Source organism: Rhinichthys klamathensis, unplaced genomic scaffold, assembly GCF_029890125.1.
Source record: "Rhinichthys klamathensis goyatoka isolate OS25496 unplaced genomic scaffold, OSU_Roscu_1.1 h1tg000206l_1, whole genome shotgun sequence".
Lineage (NCBI taxonomy): Eukaryota > Metazoa > Chordata > Actinopteri > Cypriniformes > Leuciscidae > Rhinichthys > Rhinichthys klamathensis.
Window position 1 is genome coordinate 1,047,596 of NW_026606731.1, and position 19,394 is coordinate 1,066,989.

The 19,394-nt window shown below is 41.0% G+C and overlaps 1 protein-coding gene across 3 annotated transcripts in view; it reads right to left on the reverse strand.

Annotated features, from left to right (window-relative positions):
* sik2b (salt-inducible kinase 2b) overlaps nt 1-19,394 on the reverse strand; it is a 43,714-nt gene that overhangs the window by 7,678 nt on the left and 16,642 nt on the right. For all 3 annotated transcript variants that reach the window (XM_056263345.1, XM_056263344.1, XM_056263346.1), the window contains exons 5-12: nt 15,021-15,145; nt 14,391-14,514; nt 6,823-7,043; nt 6,566-6,718; nt 6,301-6,459; nt 2,188-2,419; nt 1,269-1,553; nt 76-236 (exon numbers count right to left, since the gene is read on the reverse strand). In XM_056263345.1, coding sequence (XP_056119320.1) covers nt 76-236; nt 1,269-1,553; nt 2,188-2,419; nt 6,301-6,459; nt 6,566-6,718; nt 6,823-7,043; nt 14,391-14,514; nt 15,021-15,145 — 1,460 coding nt within the window. The remainder of the gene's footprint in view (nt 1-75; nt 237-1,268; nt 1,554-2,187; nt 2,420-6,300; nt 6,460-6,565; nt 6,719-6,822; nt 7,044-14,390; nt 14,515-15,020; nt 15,146-19,394) is intronic.

Consider the following 19,394-nt stretch of genomic DNA (forward strand, 5'->3'; position numbering starts at 1 on the left):
CATTAGAGATACTACAAAAACAATTTTAGGCTAGCTCAAATCTGTGCTTTCTAGTAGCTCCCCTGGTGGACTGACCTGAAGTGCAGGGTCCAATAAGCCATGTAGATGTGCCTGAGGGCTCAGCAGCCCCAGGGAAGGGGTTTCTCCAGAGCCCATCTGCTCATACACCTTATTTAGCTCCAGGATACCTTTAGTCCGTGCCAGATTCTGTAGGTGCTGTCTAAAGGCCACCAAGCCTACATGGAGAGAGGAGTAAGATTATGAATAATAGCACTGTTATTTCCAAATGATTTACAGATCATCAGATGATATTCCACCCCCTGTGTCATCATGAATTCTTACATGGGAGTGTCAGAACAGAGGAAGTGACACACATTCCCTCAAGCCCACGCCACCTCTGCCTGCTCCTGTGAGGTTCTACCATGTGACCTCTATTAAAGTTGCTAATCAGTCTATTTCAGGAGAAGATATGTTCAGGCATGGGTGCAAATGCTTTATTCATCGTTCAAGTGTACATTAAAATGCTGTTTAGTGGCTCTTGACTTCTCTGCAGCTAAACGGAAGAGGGTAGATGGGTTGAAAAAAGGGACTCTCAGGTTATTTTAGGGCTTCAAGTGATTAAGGGTAATTATTCAGGCCACAGGATGAGAGAACTCAATAGGACAGAGTTGGCCTAATCTTCAAAGCGTTCCCTGATTCACTCAATGAATCATCTGACGGGGGGTGGGGGGTGCATTTAGAGGAGGAAAACAAGAGAGAAACAGGGAGAGAGTGTGTGAAAAGAACAATAAGTGCGAGAGAAGACAAGAAAGAGCAGAGAAATGTTTTAATCTAATGCATGTACCACAGTGCGGTTCAGACGTCTGAGACCACTTGTAAAAACTTGTGCACCTTTTTAAATTATTTAATATTTTAGTTTGTTTTATTTTTTAAAAAAAAATGTATTGAAATGATATCATCAGCATAACAAATTCAAGTGTCACATGATCCTTCAGAAGTCATTCTAATATGCTGATTTGATGCTCAAGAAACATTTCTTGTTATTATCAATGTTGAAAGCAGTTGTGCTGCTCATTAATTTTGTGGAGACTTTTGTGTAGATTTGTTTCAGGATTCTCTATGAATAGAAAGTTTTTTGTAACAATGTCACTTCTAATCAATTTAACGTCTTTGTTGAATAAACCTATTAATTTCGTAAAACACAAAAGTGTAGGGACAATAAGAATTTTGTTTATTTATTCTCATGGACAGCACAGGATGCTGCTCACCTTGTGTGAGTGAGGTGTCTGACGCCCTGCGGCCCTCGCGGAAGCTGATGGGAGAGCGGTTGTGTGTCTCTCTCCTCTGGGTGCTCAGCGCTTGCATGGTGGGGTTAGCGGGACGAGCGCTGATGAAGGGCGGAGTCAGGCGGGTGACGGGTGTGTTGGCCAGGACCACCTCGTTAAGAGAGGGCGCATCCTCCAGCAGACTGAAGTCACTGTGCCCAGAGCCCATGTCATACTCTGTGTCCACGCTACCCAGAGAGGGGTTATGACCCATGCTGAACAGTTTACCTGGGTAAAGAGAATGAGATGACAATCATTTATATTCTTAATTATATTATATTCTTATATATTCTATATTCTATTTATATTCTTATCCCTGTGGTGAAAATCAAGCTTTTAATGTTGTTTATATGTCTATGTGGTGTTTTAATATGCATTAAGACAAACCATGTGCAAATGCATAAGTCAACACCATTGCTGAGTATTTTCTCCTTAAAACTGCAGTGAACCAAAGACAGTCTCAAAAACGCGGTTTGAAATCGCTGGTGATTCTGACGCCACAGACTACCTTGTAACCAATTACGACAACGTGTGATCGTCAACGAGTGGATCTCTGAGCTGGTGTGAGTGAGTGGAGGCAGGGCTAATTTGCAAACTCATAGAACCGCGTTTACTAAATGAGGCAAGGGTGTAGTTACATTTAAGCTATTTTAAAGCATGAAGAATTTTTTGTCAAAGAAAAAACGTTTAAATATGTAATTTTTGTGATCAAAGATGAATTTTAAGGGATAAAATTATTGACTACAGGGGGCCTTTAACAGTTTTGAAATAGTAGATTATTGTGAATTCATTGTCATTTTTATTCAAATTGATTTATTGACAATGAAGTGGGGTTTGAACCTATAACCATAGCCACAACCACCTCCACTGGTCACGATTCCTGGCTGGTTGGTGACCTCAGACAGCGTGTGTCTGCGCTGACCAAAGCGGGCAGTCTGATAGGCGTTGAAGACATGGGTATGATCATCCTCAGTGTCCAGCTCCTCCGTCTCGATGCCCTCGTCTATAGACATCTCCATCATGTTGCTGGGAGACGAGGCGCTGGATTTGCGAACGGCCACGGGGGGCAAGGGGTCCAGCATGCAGCCGTTGACCTGGAAAACAATGTAAAGATCTCTAAATAAAATGTGGCGAACAGTATTTGAATGATGCTACTGCCATCAGCCATGTTGGTACATCTAACACCTGGTACACATTGTAGGATTTTGGGCCATCCCAGATGAAAGATGACCAATCGTGGTGATTTCTGTGATAGTGGGTCCTAAACAGTGGTCCTACATCGTACAGTGACGATGTTGCGACCAAATATTGCCTGTGATAATTTTCTGACACTGTCAGAAATTTAGCATTATCATCTCACAGTGTGTTTGCTGCTGCGACCTACGTCTACTGACTAGCCAATCAAAATGCAACATAAAATGGTGTATTGATCATGGCGCTAAAACTTAAAACTACTTGCCTCAAACATCATTTGCAAAATTGGCATGCCAAGTTGTTCTCTTTTCCCAAGCCATGACAGTGTCCTCTTTCACTTCCTCCTCTTTTTTTTCACCGAACATCAAAACAACAATTGCCAAAGTGCGATTCATCTGCTTTCATTTGTTTACCACAGGCGTATGCTGACGACGTTTTATTCTTCTATACTAACTTGTGTCGTAGCCTACAATTCAATAGGTGTCATCATTGTACAGTCTACATACATGTCGTACCCAAGTTTATTACATCCATGTCACATAATGTGAAATCACACAGTCTGTAGAAGGCATTATGGAAAGCCTTCCCTGAAGATTTGATACTGCAACTGGCAGGTACATTTTTTTTTAATGAAAAATAAAATGTAAACTGTGAAATATATTAAGCCACATTGTGAGACATAAAGTTGTTTCTTTATTACTCTGAAGTGGAAGTGGAGTATATTCAACACTAAACCGACTTGAGCTGAATGATGACACTATTATCTTGCTATAGCTGTTTTACAGCAGAATTTGAATCTCATATTTGATTAAATTTACATTATTAGTTATTTTATATTCCTGCTTATTACTGTAAAGCTGCTTTGAAACCATTTTCATTGTATCAAGCGCTATAAAAAATAAAGGTGACTTGACTAGTATATTTGCAATTTATATATTTCCTTTAAAATATTTGGGAGATGACAACTTTTCAGGATGTTTCTTTCTAATACTTTGCATGAACTCTCAATTACACTGGTGTTGTAGATAAGACATTTCACCCACATGCCTCCCAGCACTGTATTTCCTGTAAACTTGTTCTAATCTCCCATCAGCCCTAACAAGTCACCCACAGTCCTGAGGCACATTTCCACTCAGTCAGCACCATGCACATGTACTTTTACGTGCTGTACGACAGGCAGAACTTGATGAACACATTCCCTAATGATTTGGGGACTTAGTGAGAGTAAACAAAAGCTCTGCAGTCTCTCCCTTTTTGCCTCTTTTTATTGCTCCCTCTCTTTCACTCCTGCATTTCGTTCAAACGAATGAGTGAGCTGAAGAGGAGGGGGTGGAAGTCTGGAATGCAGGGACAGGAAGTGTGTTTTGGCTGAGAGGGCTGTCAGAGCCTCATGCAGACAGAGTACACTGAGAGAGACATGCCATCAAACACACACACACACACACACACACACACTCAACCAACATGGATCATCTGGATGAGTTGAGTTTCCTGCAGCATGCTGGGCCAGGAATGCTGTTATCCCAACATATGGTTAAAGAACAGCCACAGATCCTCTTTTATTATTTCTTCTTTTTGCATTTCAGCCCATCTTTGTGCCCGGCCCCTCTGTTATTCACACACAAACAGTGTGATCATTCGGACTCTGAACAAATTATGTAATCTCAGCCGTTCCCTCCCCACCAGCGGTTGTGTTGTACTTTTTGAGATCAAGCTTCAGATTTGATGATCTCGTACAGGAGAGAGTGCCACAATTCCCCCTCTGATCTTTTAGGGGCCGAGTGTCATTTTTTTCAATGCTAAAATATTGAATTCGATCTCATGTGGAGAAAGTGGAGACTACTATAAATAAGCCATTTGTAGGTTGATTTCTCCAAAAAGTGTTAAGACAATCGCTTATTGACTATCTCAAGTAGTACGTTTGGGTGGGGGCTATCTGTTTGTTCAGCCAATGGCACACAGGGACATGTTTAAGAAACCTGTGTGGAAACATACATTATTATTATTATTTTATGCAATTATGTTTTGTAATCTTTCAACACAATGTTGAAAAACGACTTTTTTTGTTGATGTCACAAAAAGTTCTCCCATCCATCCTCCAATCATATGGACTCACAAAGATTTTTTTTATGACCTGAACAATTCTTGAACAGGGTTAATATCATTAACTAAAACTAAAACCATAAAAAAACATTTACTTGAAACAAAAATGTTACCTGAAATAAAATAAAATAAAAACAAACTTATTTCCAAGGCAAAAATTCTCATGTTCATTTAGTTTAACTTAAAGTAACAAAATAACTTAAAACTAAAACTAAGAAATAAAAAGGAATAAAAACTATAAAATAAAAACAAAAACACAACAAAATGACTAAAACTAAATTTAAACAAGAGGATTTTTTTTACATTGTTTATCAAACACAATGTTAAAGAGAGGAATTAGCTAATGCAATGTTCAGTATGAAAGCCATGAACGCTCAATTACTCCACATTTCCGAAGATGGTAAAATACCGAAACACACAAAGCCAGATAGTCTGTGGTGCGCAAGTGTATGAGAGTGAAAGAGAGAGAGAAGAAAGAGTGGAATGACTAAGCCGGAGCGAATGGACAGCTGTCACGTCCAATGTGTGTCACTGCCAGAGACGTCTACAGTCTGACCCCGCTTATGTAAGCCAAACAGCTGTGGACGGCCTCAAGGGGAAACACTCACAGAGTACGTCTCACCTCACCATCAGATACATAAAGACAAAAATGACTAAGGCTACTAAAAACCACCAGCTTTTCCCTCATCGACACAAAATGCAATACAAACAGTGCGAGTGTGAGTGAAAGAAGAGTCTTTGAAAGAACAGATTACTCCTCCTCAAAGAGACAGATAAAAATGAAGACAGCGCAACTAGGTCTCGAGTGAGTGAAGTAGATACGAGTGGCAGAGCTGGCCGGCTCCTGTGCTGTTATTCCTGTTCTGTATGCCAAGCTGGCAGCCGATCTGGCCGTCTGTCAGGATGGTTCTGAACAAAAGCTCCTCGGGGAGCGGGCGTGATGAGAAGGCCTGAGCAAACAGCCAGGCCCACTGCCTGACCTTGGAAGGACTAACGTTGCTTAACAGCAATGTAGGGAAGGAGTGTAAGAGCACTCAGCGTGCAGAAGTCAGATTCAACTCTGTAACAACAGCTGTTTGTATCAGCGTCTCAACAGCCCTGCAGCTCGCTGCACATCAATGTAGAAAGAATGTCTCAGAAGAATGGGCTTATGGGAGATTTTGTTAAAATGCATTTATTTATTTATAAATATATTATCTATATCTATCTATCTTCTAATATATGGCTTGCTTAGTTGGGGTCACTTAGTATTCAACAATGTTATTGATCTGACTGTACTGACGCTGCTGTATGAGAACTGAACAGAGCTGGACAATGACATCACTGTTTTCTGCAGAACTGCTTTGTAGATGAAATTAACTAATTAAATAATTGATGATCTTTACAATGGAACTGAATCAACGCTGAACTGACTTCAGCTGAACAACAGCCGAAATTCAAAAATTTTCTGTTATCACTGTAAAGCTGCTTTGAAATCATCAGTATTATATAAAGTGCTATATAAATAAAGGTGACTATATCTACCTCTAGCTACCTACCTACCCATCTATTTTAAACATTTGCTACGCTTCAGTGAAAACTCTAGTTTTCATAGAAAAATCAATGCCTAAACAAGCAACAGAGAGAAACACGAGCTTCCTTCCCCTATAATTGAACATCTAATCCATTTCTCACTCACTTTGGGAGTCCCAACCTCCTCCTCCATGAGGCTGTGCTCAGTAGCACAGGTGGACTGTGGGAATGTGAAGGAGTCCGCAGAGGCTTGAGGCATAGCTGGGGATCGCAGGAGACGCATGTTCTGAGGCAGGAGGCTCACCTGAGGAGCAGCGCTGCTCGCCTGCGGTGCAGAGAAAAAGATCCGGAAACAGTCAACAGTTTGGCCAACATCATACTTGCACTGCTGATAACATTTTAATTTTTGGAGGCAATTTGAAGAGTTTTACCTTAACGACGGTCTGCTCTGCAATCGTACTGGGGCGTCTCTGGCGAGCGTCGAGTCGGGGCTCAACTGGGAAACTGCATCGGTGGGCCTTTAGCCTCTCAACCAGCAAGTAGTAGATAGCAGCAAAATGATTGTAACTCTTATTCTGAAGAGACTGCAGAACATATGGAGAAATTATTAAAAAGAAGGGCCATTAGTCAAGCTTGTATGAACATTAAGAGCGCAATTTCATTTCTTAAAATCAGTGTAATTTCTCACCTCTATGGTCTTGTGCTGGTCGATGCCTAGGCTGTGCATCAACCTGAGCACCTGTTCACTGTATTCTCCCACACCAGCCTCCCCCTCTGCAGTCTGCTGATATAATATCGGCCGCTGCACAGGCACCTCCATCAACATCCACTTGTGCTCCTTTATTTGTCCTATAGACAGGCGTTTAGAGGGGTCTAACACCAACATCCGCCTGATCAGATGCTCACAGTCTGCACATGAAAAGAGAGGAAAAGAAAAAGATAAACATGACACGTCCCGTACCCAGGAATTGATGGGGAACTTTTTTTTTAATAAAGTTTGGGGTCATTAAGATTTTTTTTTAAAGAGATTAATACTGTAATAAAAACGCATTTGAATGATCAAAAGTGACTGATAGTGTTACAAAAAGATTTATATTGAAAAGAAATGCTTTTCTTTTTGACGTTCTTTAATTAAAAGATGAACATGACATGAACAGTGGTGTATGTTGGAGGGGAAAAAGTCTTGGGGGAAGAACTGTTTATTCTGATAACAGTTATAAGTAAATTATTATTATTATTGGTCAAGTATTATCATAATTGTGGGAGCAGTAAGAAAGTTCTGTGCTTGTGTCAGCAGTGAGAACAGCAGCTCTGTACAATCTCAACCTGAAAAGGTCACAGTTTGTTTGCTTCACAGTAAACACTACTGCATCTGAGACATACACTCAGCAATGGTGACAGCCTGTACCCTCCACTGCTTAGGACAAGATTTGTCTACAGTCCCTGCCGAAAACTGCCCAACAAATGCTGCACTGTCAGACCAACACAAACCTTAATTACATTATCTCATCCGAGAACGCACAAGGTCTTCGGTCTGTCCCTGTGTCCTTGACTATTGACCATGTCTGACTCACCCGGGCTGAATGAAACTGACGTCACAGGGCTGGTGGTGATGCGGGCGTGCTTAATGCTCCTGTTGCTCATTGCTGACTATTTTTTTCGAGACTTGTTCATCCTGTTAATTTGTCGCATTTATGGTTGCTGGAGAGCCTGTGAGACACGAGAGCAAACAGAGGGAGTCGCACGGCTACAGTAACACTCCTTGTGCTAAAACAGTGGGATGTGTGCTTGCTGGAAACATCCTCCTCCCGACGGCTCCCTCACTTCAGCAGGGGGAATCAGAGAATCTTATTAATATATTCATGTAGAAATCATAAGCATAAATACAACTGTGAAGAACTCTGGCTATACCTTGATTTTAGGATGAATGGTTCTGCAGATGCAAACTGATCTGAGATTTTACACCATTATCTTTACTGACCATTCAATTTAAGCTAGATTTTTATACTGATATTAATAGATTTTTACTATTATTATCACTGCTTGCTTTAAAGACAAAACTTAAGACAAATTGTATGAATTAAAAATTTTAATTCGGTCATCATTTACTCGGGAACCGGAACTGTCTAGCACCAAAAAGCATCCTTAAAGTAGTCCATTTGACTCGGGCACTACAGCAAGTTTTCTGAAACTAAACAATAGCTTTGTGGAAGGAATAGACAAAATGTAAGTTTTTATTCACTGAAAAACTCAACAGATTATTGGGAGAAAGGGAAATTCACATTAATTTGTATACGCCTGGCTCCAGAACAAGACATCTACAAAGAATAGTTTTATATCACACCATAGGCCCGCCTACTGTGTCATGATTCTGCCCTTGATTTTCCCTAGTCGTGAGGCAGGATCATGACAGAATCATGTTTTGTGTGCAAGCACATGGCTTAGTGTTCGGCCGTGTGCTTGTGTTGTCTCGTTATGTTACTCCGCCCCCTTGTTACCCTCGTCTTGTCATTATTGTCTAGTCAGTTTCACCTGTCCTCGTCATTAGTGTTCCCTATTTAATCCCCTTGTGTTTGCTGTCTTGTGCCGGTTCATTGTTTGATGTTGAGACATACTTTGTGTGTGTTCAAACTGTGAGTTACTTGTTGGAAGTCTTGTTAAGAGAAGTGTTTGTTCCTGTCTTAGTTGTTTGTTTATTGTCTTAGTCTATCCTGTCTTGTTTTGCCCCATCGTGGGTTTTGTTTTCTGTTTTGTCTTTAATAAACCCCTTGTTTAAGTTATCTGCTGTCTGCAATTGGGTTCATCTGCTATCCACATAACAGAATGAACCGGCCAGTTCAGGACTCAGCAGAATGAGCATCAAGATCCTGCCACCTGCTAACATCCAGGAGAGAATGTCTCGTCATCGTGGTCTCACTGCTCTTCGCCAGGATGGCTTTGAGGTGGGGGGTTTTGCCCAATTCTTTTGGACCATGTCTGTGGGGCTAGATTATAATGATGCTGCTCTCAAGGACATTTTTAACTCCTGCCTGGATGACCCCTTGCCTGCATGGGAGATGGATTCTCTCCGTATTCTGGATTTCTGGGGTTTCTCTAGGTACCTTGGTAATCGCAGTAAGTGGGGAATGCCGCCAAGTCCACCGGAATCTGCTTTCAACAACCACCCTGCCCTTCCTCGCCTGTCTCGTCACATTTATGATCCTCCTCTGGCTTCCACTAAGAAACTAAGATTCAGACGGAATAGGACAGTTCAGTCCACCACAGCTACCCCAGAGTCAGTCAAACCTATCACCATCTCTCAGACATCCAGGTCAGTCCCAGTCACTTTAAGAACTGAGTCAATATCTGTTATTCAAGACACAGTCAAATCAACCGCTGTCTTCCCTCAGACCATTACGTCAGTTCCAGCCATCTCTGAGTCTGCCGACTTAACCTCTGTTTTCCCAGTGACAACCCAGACTGTTCCTGTTACCTCAGAGTCTGCTAGGTCTGTTTCAGTCACTGCTGAGTCGACGGTCACTGCTATTCTGCCTGGTTTGGCTGAGTTAGCTGTAGATTCTACAGAGGCTGTCCACCACACAGTATCAGCCCGTCGAAGGAGGAAGAAGAGAAAGGCCTGTGCAGAACAGTCTACAATTCTCCATTCTCAAGCTCCAGGTCCAGTCGTTCCTGAGGTATCAATTCCAGTAGAACCATTTTCTAAGTCATTGACTAGTAATGTCATTCCCTCAGAGACAATTTCTCCCAGTCCTGTCATGTTCACAGAGCTCATTCCCAAGCTGCCTGTTGTCATTGCCGCAGAGGCCTTCTCTGAATGTCTTACAAGTCTTGTCAAGTCCCTAGACATTTCTGCCAAGCCTGTCAAGACTGCAGAATGCGAGCCCGCTGCTGTGAAGGCGGTCCCCGAGCCCGCTGCTGTGAAGGCGGTCCCCGAGCCCGCTGCTGTGAAGGCGGTCCCCGAGCCCGCTGCTGTGAAGGCGGTCCCCGAGCCCGCTGCTGTGAAGCCGGTCCCCAAGCCCGCTGCTGTGAAGGTGGTCCCCGAGGTGAGCGTTGCTCCAGAGAGCGCAGTCCCTGTGCAAGCCAGCGCAGCCCAGGAGGGCGCTCCTGAGTCAGTCCCCGCACCTGATTCCAAGACCTTCACCAATCCTGCTAGTCATGTCTTTGCCCCCAAGTCTGTCAAGCCCAGTTGGAAGTCCAGACCAGTTAGGCCAGTTCCTGTGTCCAAGAGTACCTCCTATCAAGTTCCCACTCCCCCCATCCCTCCCTCTGTGTTTCCTGGTCAGTTTGGGACTTCTATGTTTATGCCCCACCCGCCTCCCCAGTTGTTGCCTCCTTGGACTTCTATGCCTGTTTTGGACGCCTGGAGGCGTCCATTAGATGGGGGGTACTGTCAGGGTCTTGCCCTGGCAGCTTTGTCTGTGTTGTCTTTGTTTCATGTCTCTATGTTTGTGTTGTGCTTGAACATATGGTTGTGTTTGTGTTGGCCATGTGCTCCTCTGTTCCTGCCTCCTTGTTTCTCTGTACCACGCCCTCTTGTCTAGTTGAGTCCTCGTTTGTCTGAGTGTTGTCACCTGTTCCTCATGTTCTCTGCTCCCTTGTTTCAGTCCTCGTTTACGTGAGTGTTCACCTGTTCCTTGTCTAAGTGTTCTCACCTGTTACTCTTGTTAACTCCCTTTATGTGTGCTCTTTCCCTCATGTGTTGCCAGTTCGTTGAATGTTGTGCTACTGTTTAGATCTGTGCTACTTAGCTAGTTTCTTGTTACCTAAGTCTATTGTGTTTTATTTGTAGAAGTTTGTTAGTGCTTTAGTTCTGCCATTGGTCCTGTCTGTCTTGTCTTCTGAGTCTCTAGTTCCAGTCCTGCTAGCAGAGCGTCCCTGGCTGCTTGCACTCTGTGCTTTGGTGCAAGCCTGGTGCTTAGCCTGAGATCCCTGAGTGCCTTGCTGTTGTCCTTGGAGGTTCCTGTCTGGCTATTGCTAGTACTCTCAGGTCTCTTTCTGCTCTGCAAACACTACTCTCCAGCCTACAGTCTTCTTGTGCTAGCTACAGCTGCTGCTCTGCAAGTTTTGCTGCAACGGCTGTCTTTGTGTCTGATCCCTGCCTTTTGTCTGGACTGTTCACCTCTCCCACCACATCTTGTCTACTGTTTGTCAATAAACCTGTTAACACTCGTTCTGCATTTGAGTCCTCCTTCATAGACCCGTGACATACTGGCGTTCAGTCACTTAAAGGTAGGGTAGGCAATTTTTGGAGAGGCTAGCAATAGCAAGCTAGCTTTGAAAGCATAAGATCCCACCCTCCCTTTAGAGCGCTTACTAAAGCCACGCCTCCTTCAAAACACATGAACACACCCTGCCAGAACAGTCTGCAGAGAAAGAGAGACGGCGTTAAATTGCCTCATATCTCAAAGTACATAACATTACAATAATAATAACCATAAACAACTTAGAGCTTTGACTTGTACCACCCGACTGCTACAGATTCATTTTGGCATTGATAGTGTTGCCACAGAAATGCATAATTCCGAGTCCGAGGACGTGAACAGCTCTAAGTACGAATGTCACGGGTTGCCGTCTCATAACTACGGTTATGACATAGCGTGAACGCAGCATAAGCTAATTTTTTATGGTTTTAATTTTAGTTATTAACCCTGGAGTAAATTCAAAGACATTGCATTAATAAATTTGATCTAGCCTTAGTTTTGTTAAGTCAGCACAGAAGACTATTTTCAAGGCAATAACAAGGAAGAATAAAATGTAACGCGGTATGTTGTTCATGGAAGGAGGCGGGAACCGGCGAACATTCAAACACTTTAATTATACCAAAACGAAAGTAAAAGCGTCAGCCCCTCACGGACGACTGCCGCACACACATAAATAAAATATAACGTAAAGACTCTCTTGTCCTTCACTGTCGTCGCTCCTCCTTTAATGCTTCTGTAGCTCTTTCGTGAGATATGAGGCTGGTGCGGCGCACAGGTGACGCTCTATTAAATCACGTCACCGGCCTCGCACCAGTCTCTCACGGCTCTCGGTCCCGCCCTTCTTGCCACAAATAATAATAATCTTAATTAAAAAAAATAAAAAGATTTTTTTTAAAAGACTTTCAAATGTACTTGTGATAGAAATTCTAAAATTCTCTCTAGTCACACCTCACTAAACACATTCTCCTAATTTATAGTAAAGGTAAATCTTCCTCAATCATACTTTTATTTCACCTCAAAGTATCAAAGGGCAGAGAACTTGCAGAGTAATGGCATTATCTTCTAGGACATGTAGGACAAGTTCCTGAATGTTCCATGTCATCTTGAGTTCTCATTAAAGCTACCAGGATAATTCTGGAAAAGTGCTTTTCCTTCACTGAGAAATAAGCCAAAGTTCCCTGTATAGCACACCAGGCTCTCGTAATCTTCACTGTTTGACGTAGTGTGAAGCATGTTGTGTGTGGTGTGTGCAAGCAGTCTTGGCTGAGAGCAGACTGAGGTGGGGTGAAATCCTGTGTGATGAGAGCATTTGAAAACAAAATGTAAAAGGAAACCCACACACTGTTCTCATTTTGGGGAGTAACAGTTTCACTTGGGGACCCGCAAGGACATGAGTTTTGGGCTAACATTCTCAACATGGCTTAATTGTCTTGAACAAAGTCAACTGACCCCCTACTACCGGCCCCCCTCCCCCCAAATCAGGGGCCATCCCGGAAAGACAGGCAGGTTAACATGCGTTCGCTCTTCCTCGGGTTACCCGATCCGTGCTTAATCACAGTGAGCAACGCTTTTGAAAAATGAACAAATGTGACATTATGACTCTTACGTCAAAAGCGGACCACCCCTCCCTCTCTCAGAGTCTGGCATGAACTGGCTCCCTGCCATCAGAATAGTCTGAACTGTCTTGCGTCTCAACCTTTGCCCTATCACTTTATCTCTTTCTTTTCTTGCTCTCCTTTTTTTCCTCAAACACAATCCTGCCCTTCACGGCTTGCGTTATTCTGTCTAAAAAAAAAAGAAGAGTGGAGCGAACGTTGACTGCTTTGATTTTACTCTGCGTAGGACAACAAATCAGGTTTAAAGAAGCCCTGTATAACTAGATGGCTTTCTGGGTCACCTGACCCTGATTGGAATGGTTTGATTAGGAGCATTTGACAAGTGGGCTCATTTAGCAAGCATGTTCTAGAGATGCATTTCCTAAGTACTATTTATTATTTGACACACTTAAAAAAAAACAATGGTGGAACCAGTGATAAAAATATAACAAAAAAAATTCTAATAAACTTGTCAGTAGGTATGCTTGATAATCAGCACCATATTAGTGATATTAAAGACTTTGTTTAATAGATTTATGAATTGCTAATTTACCATATTTTTACATTACATTTTTACACTACTATTCAAAAGTTTTTAATAGTAAAAATATTAAGCAGCACAATTGTTTTCAACATTGATACTAATAATAATTTCTTGAGCACCAAATCAGCATATAAGAATGATTTCTGAAGGATCATGGGAGACTAAAGACTGGAGTGATGATGCAGAAAATTCAGCTTTGCCATCACAGGAATAAATTACATTTTAAAATACATTAAAATAGAAAACAGTTATTTTTAATTGTAATAATATTTCACAATAACTGCAAATAAATGCAGCCTTGGTGAGCATAAAAGACTTCTTTCAAAAACATTAATCAATCTTGCCCAACCCAAACTTCTGAACGGTAGTGTAGATGACCTTTTTTGGCGTTGTCTAACATTCACTTAAATTTTACTTTTAAAAACAAAAAGAAATTAATAACACTGTTAAATGTAATTTAGCAAATCTCAAAATTAATATACACATTATAATGTTGTGATGCCAAAATTCACTTGTAGCATTTAAAATGTATTGGATATATTTGGACAAAAACAGTAATTAATGGTTTATCATCAATAGAATGAAAATAATTAATCGGCTTATTGGTATCGACCAGAATTGTAATATCAGTGCAACAACCCTACCAGTCAACCTCACTAATAGGCTATGATGACTAGTTTACAAGTGGACCCTCATAACTAATTTCAAAGGGATATGTTCCACTGCTCAATGTCTCTGAGCAGTTAGAGCCATTCCTCTTTATCCAGTCCAGACACACAAACTGTAGCCAAGCACTTATGGAATGTTTTAATTGACCAGGCTTGAATTTCATGACAAAAAAAAAACAAAAAAACCAGCAACTGCCGCCAGAAAACCTCTCCTGGTGGCGGCTTCGTGCACTAGGAGAGCGTCTCACCTTCTGTCATGAAGTAAGGGATACGGAAACGGCCCTCCAGAACACGCTGCCGCAGGACTGGGAGAGAGGGCCCATCGAAGGGCAGGGCACCACACACCAGCACGTACAGAACCACCCCCATACTCTGCAGGAACACACACACAGCGTCAGCTCAATGGTGAAAAACAAGATTATAATGTGCAAATGTACAGGTGGCATGTGGCATCACTTACTTCCCCTCATGTCGTTCCAAACCTGTATGACTTTCTATTTTGTGGAACACAGAGTGAGATGTTTAACAGGAGGTATATGCTGCTCTTTTTTTTCCATTGTATGTGAAAATTTCACCTAATTAAAAAGCCATATGGGTTTGGAAACGACTTGAGGGTGAGTAAATGACTTCCAATTTTTGGGTGAACTCTTCCTTTAATGGCAGTAAAAAGCGAGCAAGAGAGATTTCACATGATCTGATCTCTATCTCTCTCACACGAACCGCAGGGTGTTTGGTTTACGCTTTGACGTCAGTCGAGTTCTCAAAGGTTGAATAGGTGGTAACACAAACAACTGTCAGCTGACTTACTAATCATTTACTGTCAAACACACTGCAGTGTGGACATGCACGGATACATTGGCAGTGCAGAGTGCCATTACCCAGATGTCTAGCTGAGGTCCCTCATACTGCTGTCCCTCAAACACCTCCGGGGCTGCATATGGAGGACTCCCACACCATGTGGCCAGGGGCTTTCCCGACTGGAAGAAATTTCCAAAGCCAAAATCTGCAAAGATGGAAAAAAAAGAAAAAAGAGAACGGTGAAATAAGAATGAAACTGACAGGCTTGGCTATGGCTGTGCTCAATATTGATTGTACTATCAAGGTTCCCACACCAAGTGACCGTTGAACTTTTCCAGTTAATCATGACTGGTGTGTTTAAAAAAGCATTTAATAAAGACTAAACTCACTAAAAAGAGATATTTCTAGCTGATTTTCTAACTTATTGAATTAAAAAATATATATATTATTACAATTTAAAATAGCTGTTTTCTAATATATTTTAAAATGTAAATTATTCCTGTGATGGCAAAGCTGAATTTTCAGCAGCCATTACTCTAGTCTTTAGTGTCAAATGAATAGAAATGTATTTATTTGAAAAATAATAATAATAATTATTTATATATATATATAACATTATAAATAGCTTTACTTTTTATCAATTTAATGTATCGTTGCAGAATAAAAGTATTTAGTTCAAACAGAAAAAAACACTGACCCCAAACTTTTGAATAGGACATTTCCATGACTTTACCAGGGCTAGAAATTACAACTTTAAAATTCTTATATGAATAAATACATTTATTCATAAAAATAATGCCAAATACAGTTTCATGACCAAGACGTTAATGGCGGTTAAATGTTCTCATTTTACCTGATTTTGGCAAGTGTGGAAAAAGGTGAATAATGGATCCTGTAAGTGTGTGGATCATTTGTCATCAATTGTCAAGAGTTGAGAAATATAATATCCTTCCAACTACATACCATAATTTCTGTGCAAAATCAGTTTTCTAATGAAACAGAGGTGCAATGTTTGCCTTAAATTACCCATGCCCCTGACAATACAGACACTGCAAAAACATCCTTCTCCAATATCCTAAGCCAAAAACACATTTCCTCCACACATCCTCAAAGCTCACAGAATTATGCTTTTGCAGCCCACTTCTTTCTACTTTGATGACTAATATTAGTGTTCTACTTACTGAGAGGCCATTACAAAAACAACAAATAATCATTCCCACACAAACTTTGCTGTTAGAGTTTAATTTGCCTGTAGTACAGTCAGACAGCATTTATATATATTTTTAGATCCCATTAAATCAAAAATAGAGTTTTGTGACTTAGCCCATGTGTGTTATGTATGAGATCAGCTAGATACAAGTGAAAATTAGGTAAAGCATTTCAAATTTAGTCTTCCTCAGAGAAACAGAGCAAAAATACAGATGACTCATTCTGCACTACACAGATTTTTGTCCAATCAAATGCCTTCTAGAATAAATATATCAGTTTATCTAATACCGCCTGCAACTGACTAGAAGATTATGTTCATGGCTGTGACTTAACTAATACCTAGTGCCTATTTTGTAAAAGCGACAAGCCCTTTAAAATGTTTCATCTGAACTTCCTGTTTCAATAGGAAATACATCAACACAGAAACAAAAACAATTTCTTGATGAAAGGAATAAAACATGATTCTGTGATTTGATTTACACTTTGCCTAACAAGCTGTAACACTGTGTGAATGACCAGAAAATCAGACTGCATTACATAAGGTCACTTAAATTTTCAAAGCGACTAAGTTGACATTATACCACACTATGTCAAATTTGAATAACCTGGTATGCTGACAACATTCAATGAAGGAACAGAAGGATGCTAAGCCAACACACAGGCTGAGCAGCAACTGTAACAGGGCTTAGTGGATCATGCCGTGCAAACCTTGAAGACGGAAACCGTCATCACCACCTCACCCTTGCTTTAATGGGCTGGAAAAGCTTTATAAAGTGCTCTGAGATTAGATACAATGGCCACCACTGCCAGAAATCTAAGACAGTGGTGCAAGATGGCCAAATATGGCTTCAAATATGGCTCCAAATATGGCTCTAAGATCTGATACTACTTGTGTATAATGGTCAAAATTCCTTTAAAGCATAGATCACAAGTCAGTATTTGTTCATAACATTGTACAAATTCAAAAGCACAAACCCGAGTAAGTTGTTTATAACAAATAAGCTTATAAACAGAATAACAGATCTAACTTAAAACCGGGGGGAAAAAAACAATCATAATTGTATTATGATAATTTCACCCTGAATTACTAAATCCACCCTTATAATTATCCAACACAGCACAAATTTTCTTAATATACGTGTATGTGTGTGTATATATATATATATATATATATATATATATATATATATATATATATATATATATATATATATATATATATATATAATTATTGTATATAATTGTATTAATTATATAACCTTACATTTATAAAAAATTTAATTTTTTACTGTGTAGGATTAGCCTGGTTAAAACCAGACCATTCTCAGTTGTAACTGAGAATGGTCTGGCAAAGCTTCATAGACCAATCATTTCCAAAGGGGCGTCACCAACGGACATAGCTTAAATGCCTCTAGGCAATTGGATAGACCTAAAACCAATCAGAATGATGAAAGAGATGACATATGCAGAGCGACGTTCGTCTGTTATAGAACAACTTGAATCAAGGAATAAACGAGCAGACACTGATTAGCTACTTGCTCTACGTTTATTTAAAATTAACAGCAAGACAACTAGAAGTGAATGTACTTTCCATTAAATAAATCACACACAGTAAACAAAGCCTTAACAAAAAAACTTTGCAATGAACTTTGAAATTTTGACGCGCAAACTGGGTGCTGGTGCGATGAGACGTACATGCTCGGGCAGATTCGGCTTGAAGTCGTTCATCCTCGGACGCGGCGCTATTACAAAAAAAGCCGTGCACACAGCCAAGCGAAATGGGGTCTTGCCGGTGTTGTGCCAAATTTCGACCCCCGCCAAATTATTACCCCCCTTGCATTGGTAGGTTTAGGATTAGTTGTGGGGGAGGGGGTATGATTAGGGGCGGGGTTGGGATTAGGCAATCAGGTACTGACTTCAACGAGGGGGGTAATAATTTGGCAGGGGGTCGAAATTAGGCATAACACCGGTCTTGCGCACCGAACGCGTCATTTTTGCCGCGCGCACCTTCGCGCTCGTGCAGACGCGTCGAGTATATAAACCATAGGTATAAACAAGGCTTTACTCCGTGTCAGCGTGTAAGCTGATATTAGTATTTAAACATTCTCTATGATAAAACATTTTTGTGAAAAAAATATTTTTATAACATGGTTTTGGCGGTTATAGAGTTCTAATGAAGGTGTTCAACTATAACCGTCACACCCCTAGTTCCACGGCGGCATCCATCTTTGTAAATGTAACGTTACAAAATCTGCTTCACCGTTGCTGTGCTGTCGTCATCGTGTAAAGCCCCGGCCCCAACGTTTCTGATTGGTGCCGCGATTTCGACGGATTAGAAATGGGCTTGAATGAGCTCTTTGCCAGACTAACTTGCAGAGCAAATCTAAATTTGCCGGAAGTTGTCTGGGTTTTCCCAGGCTAGTGTAGGATGTCAAATCATCTGATTTCATTTAAATTCCGGTGAGTATTGAGAGTTTGTCTAGTTTGTCTAGAATCTGAGCTTCAGGTACCTCATAAAATGAAAATGTGAACCTTAAGGACAGATAAAAAGCAGCCGTGGTTACATTACACTGTGACTGTGATGTAAGAAGCCGGTATGATGAGTCCATATCAGTTGAGCTGACCCACTTCATGAGTTGAATGCTGAGCAGGAGGAATTGACGTCAATGCTCTAGGCAGTACAGCGGCAGACATTGCAGGAGTGAGCCTCAACATTCAATACAGGAATCACTCAATATCATCCGGCCCCAGAGCTTAACTCCTGCAGCTTGGAAAACAGTGGCTAGTGCCATATTTACATGCAGGCAGACCTGATCTTTTTGTTACTTTAAATAAAAGCTTTTATTGAGGTCAATAGCTCTGGCTCTCATAATATTGTTAAGCAGTGGATATGCGTAACACACTGTGCATTGGATTTGTGCTGGAGGTTGGTTGTGTAAAGGTCTCTAGGGATCCAATCCTAACCATTTTTTATCCGGTTTCCCAATCATTGGCCTACCCCAGGAAGTCTCCCACTCCCACAGGTTTTCTCATTCAACACGAATTAACGTAAAAACAGATGTACACTCTTTTCTTGCTTCAAGCGTTGACATTTTAATCTGTCATATAATCACAATGCAAAATCACTGTGAAATGAAATGTATATATTGCTTTGTATATCTATACAGTATGGGGAAGGGTCTTCATGGTTAAAAGATTAGAGTTTCACAGTGTCTTCTGTTTCATCAAAATGTCTTTTTTTAAAT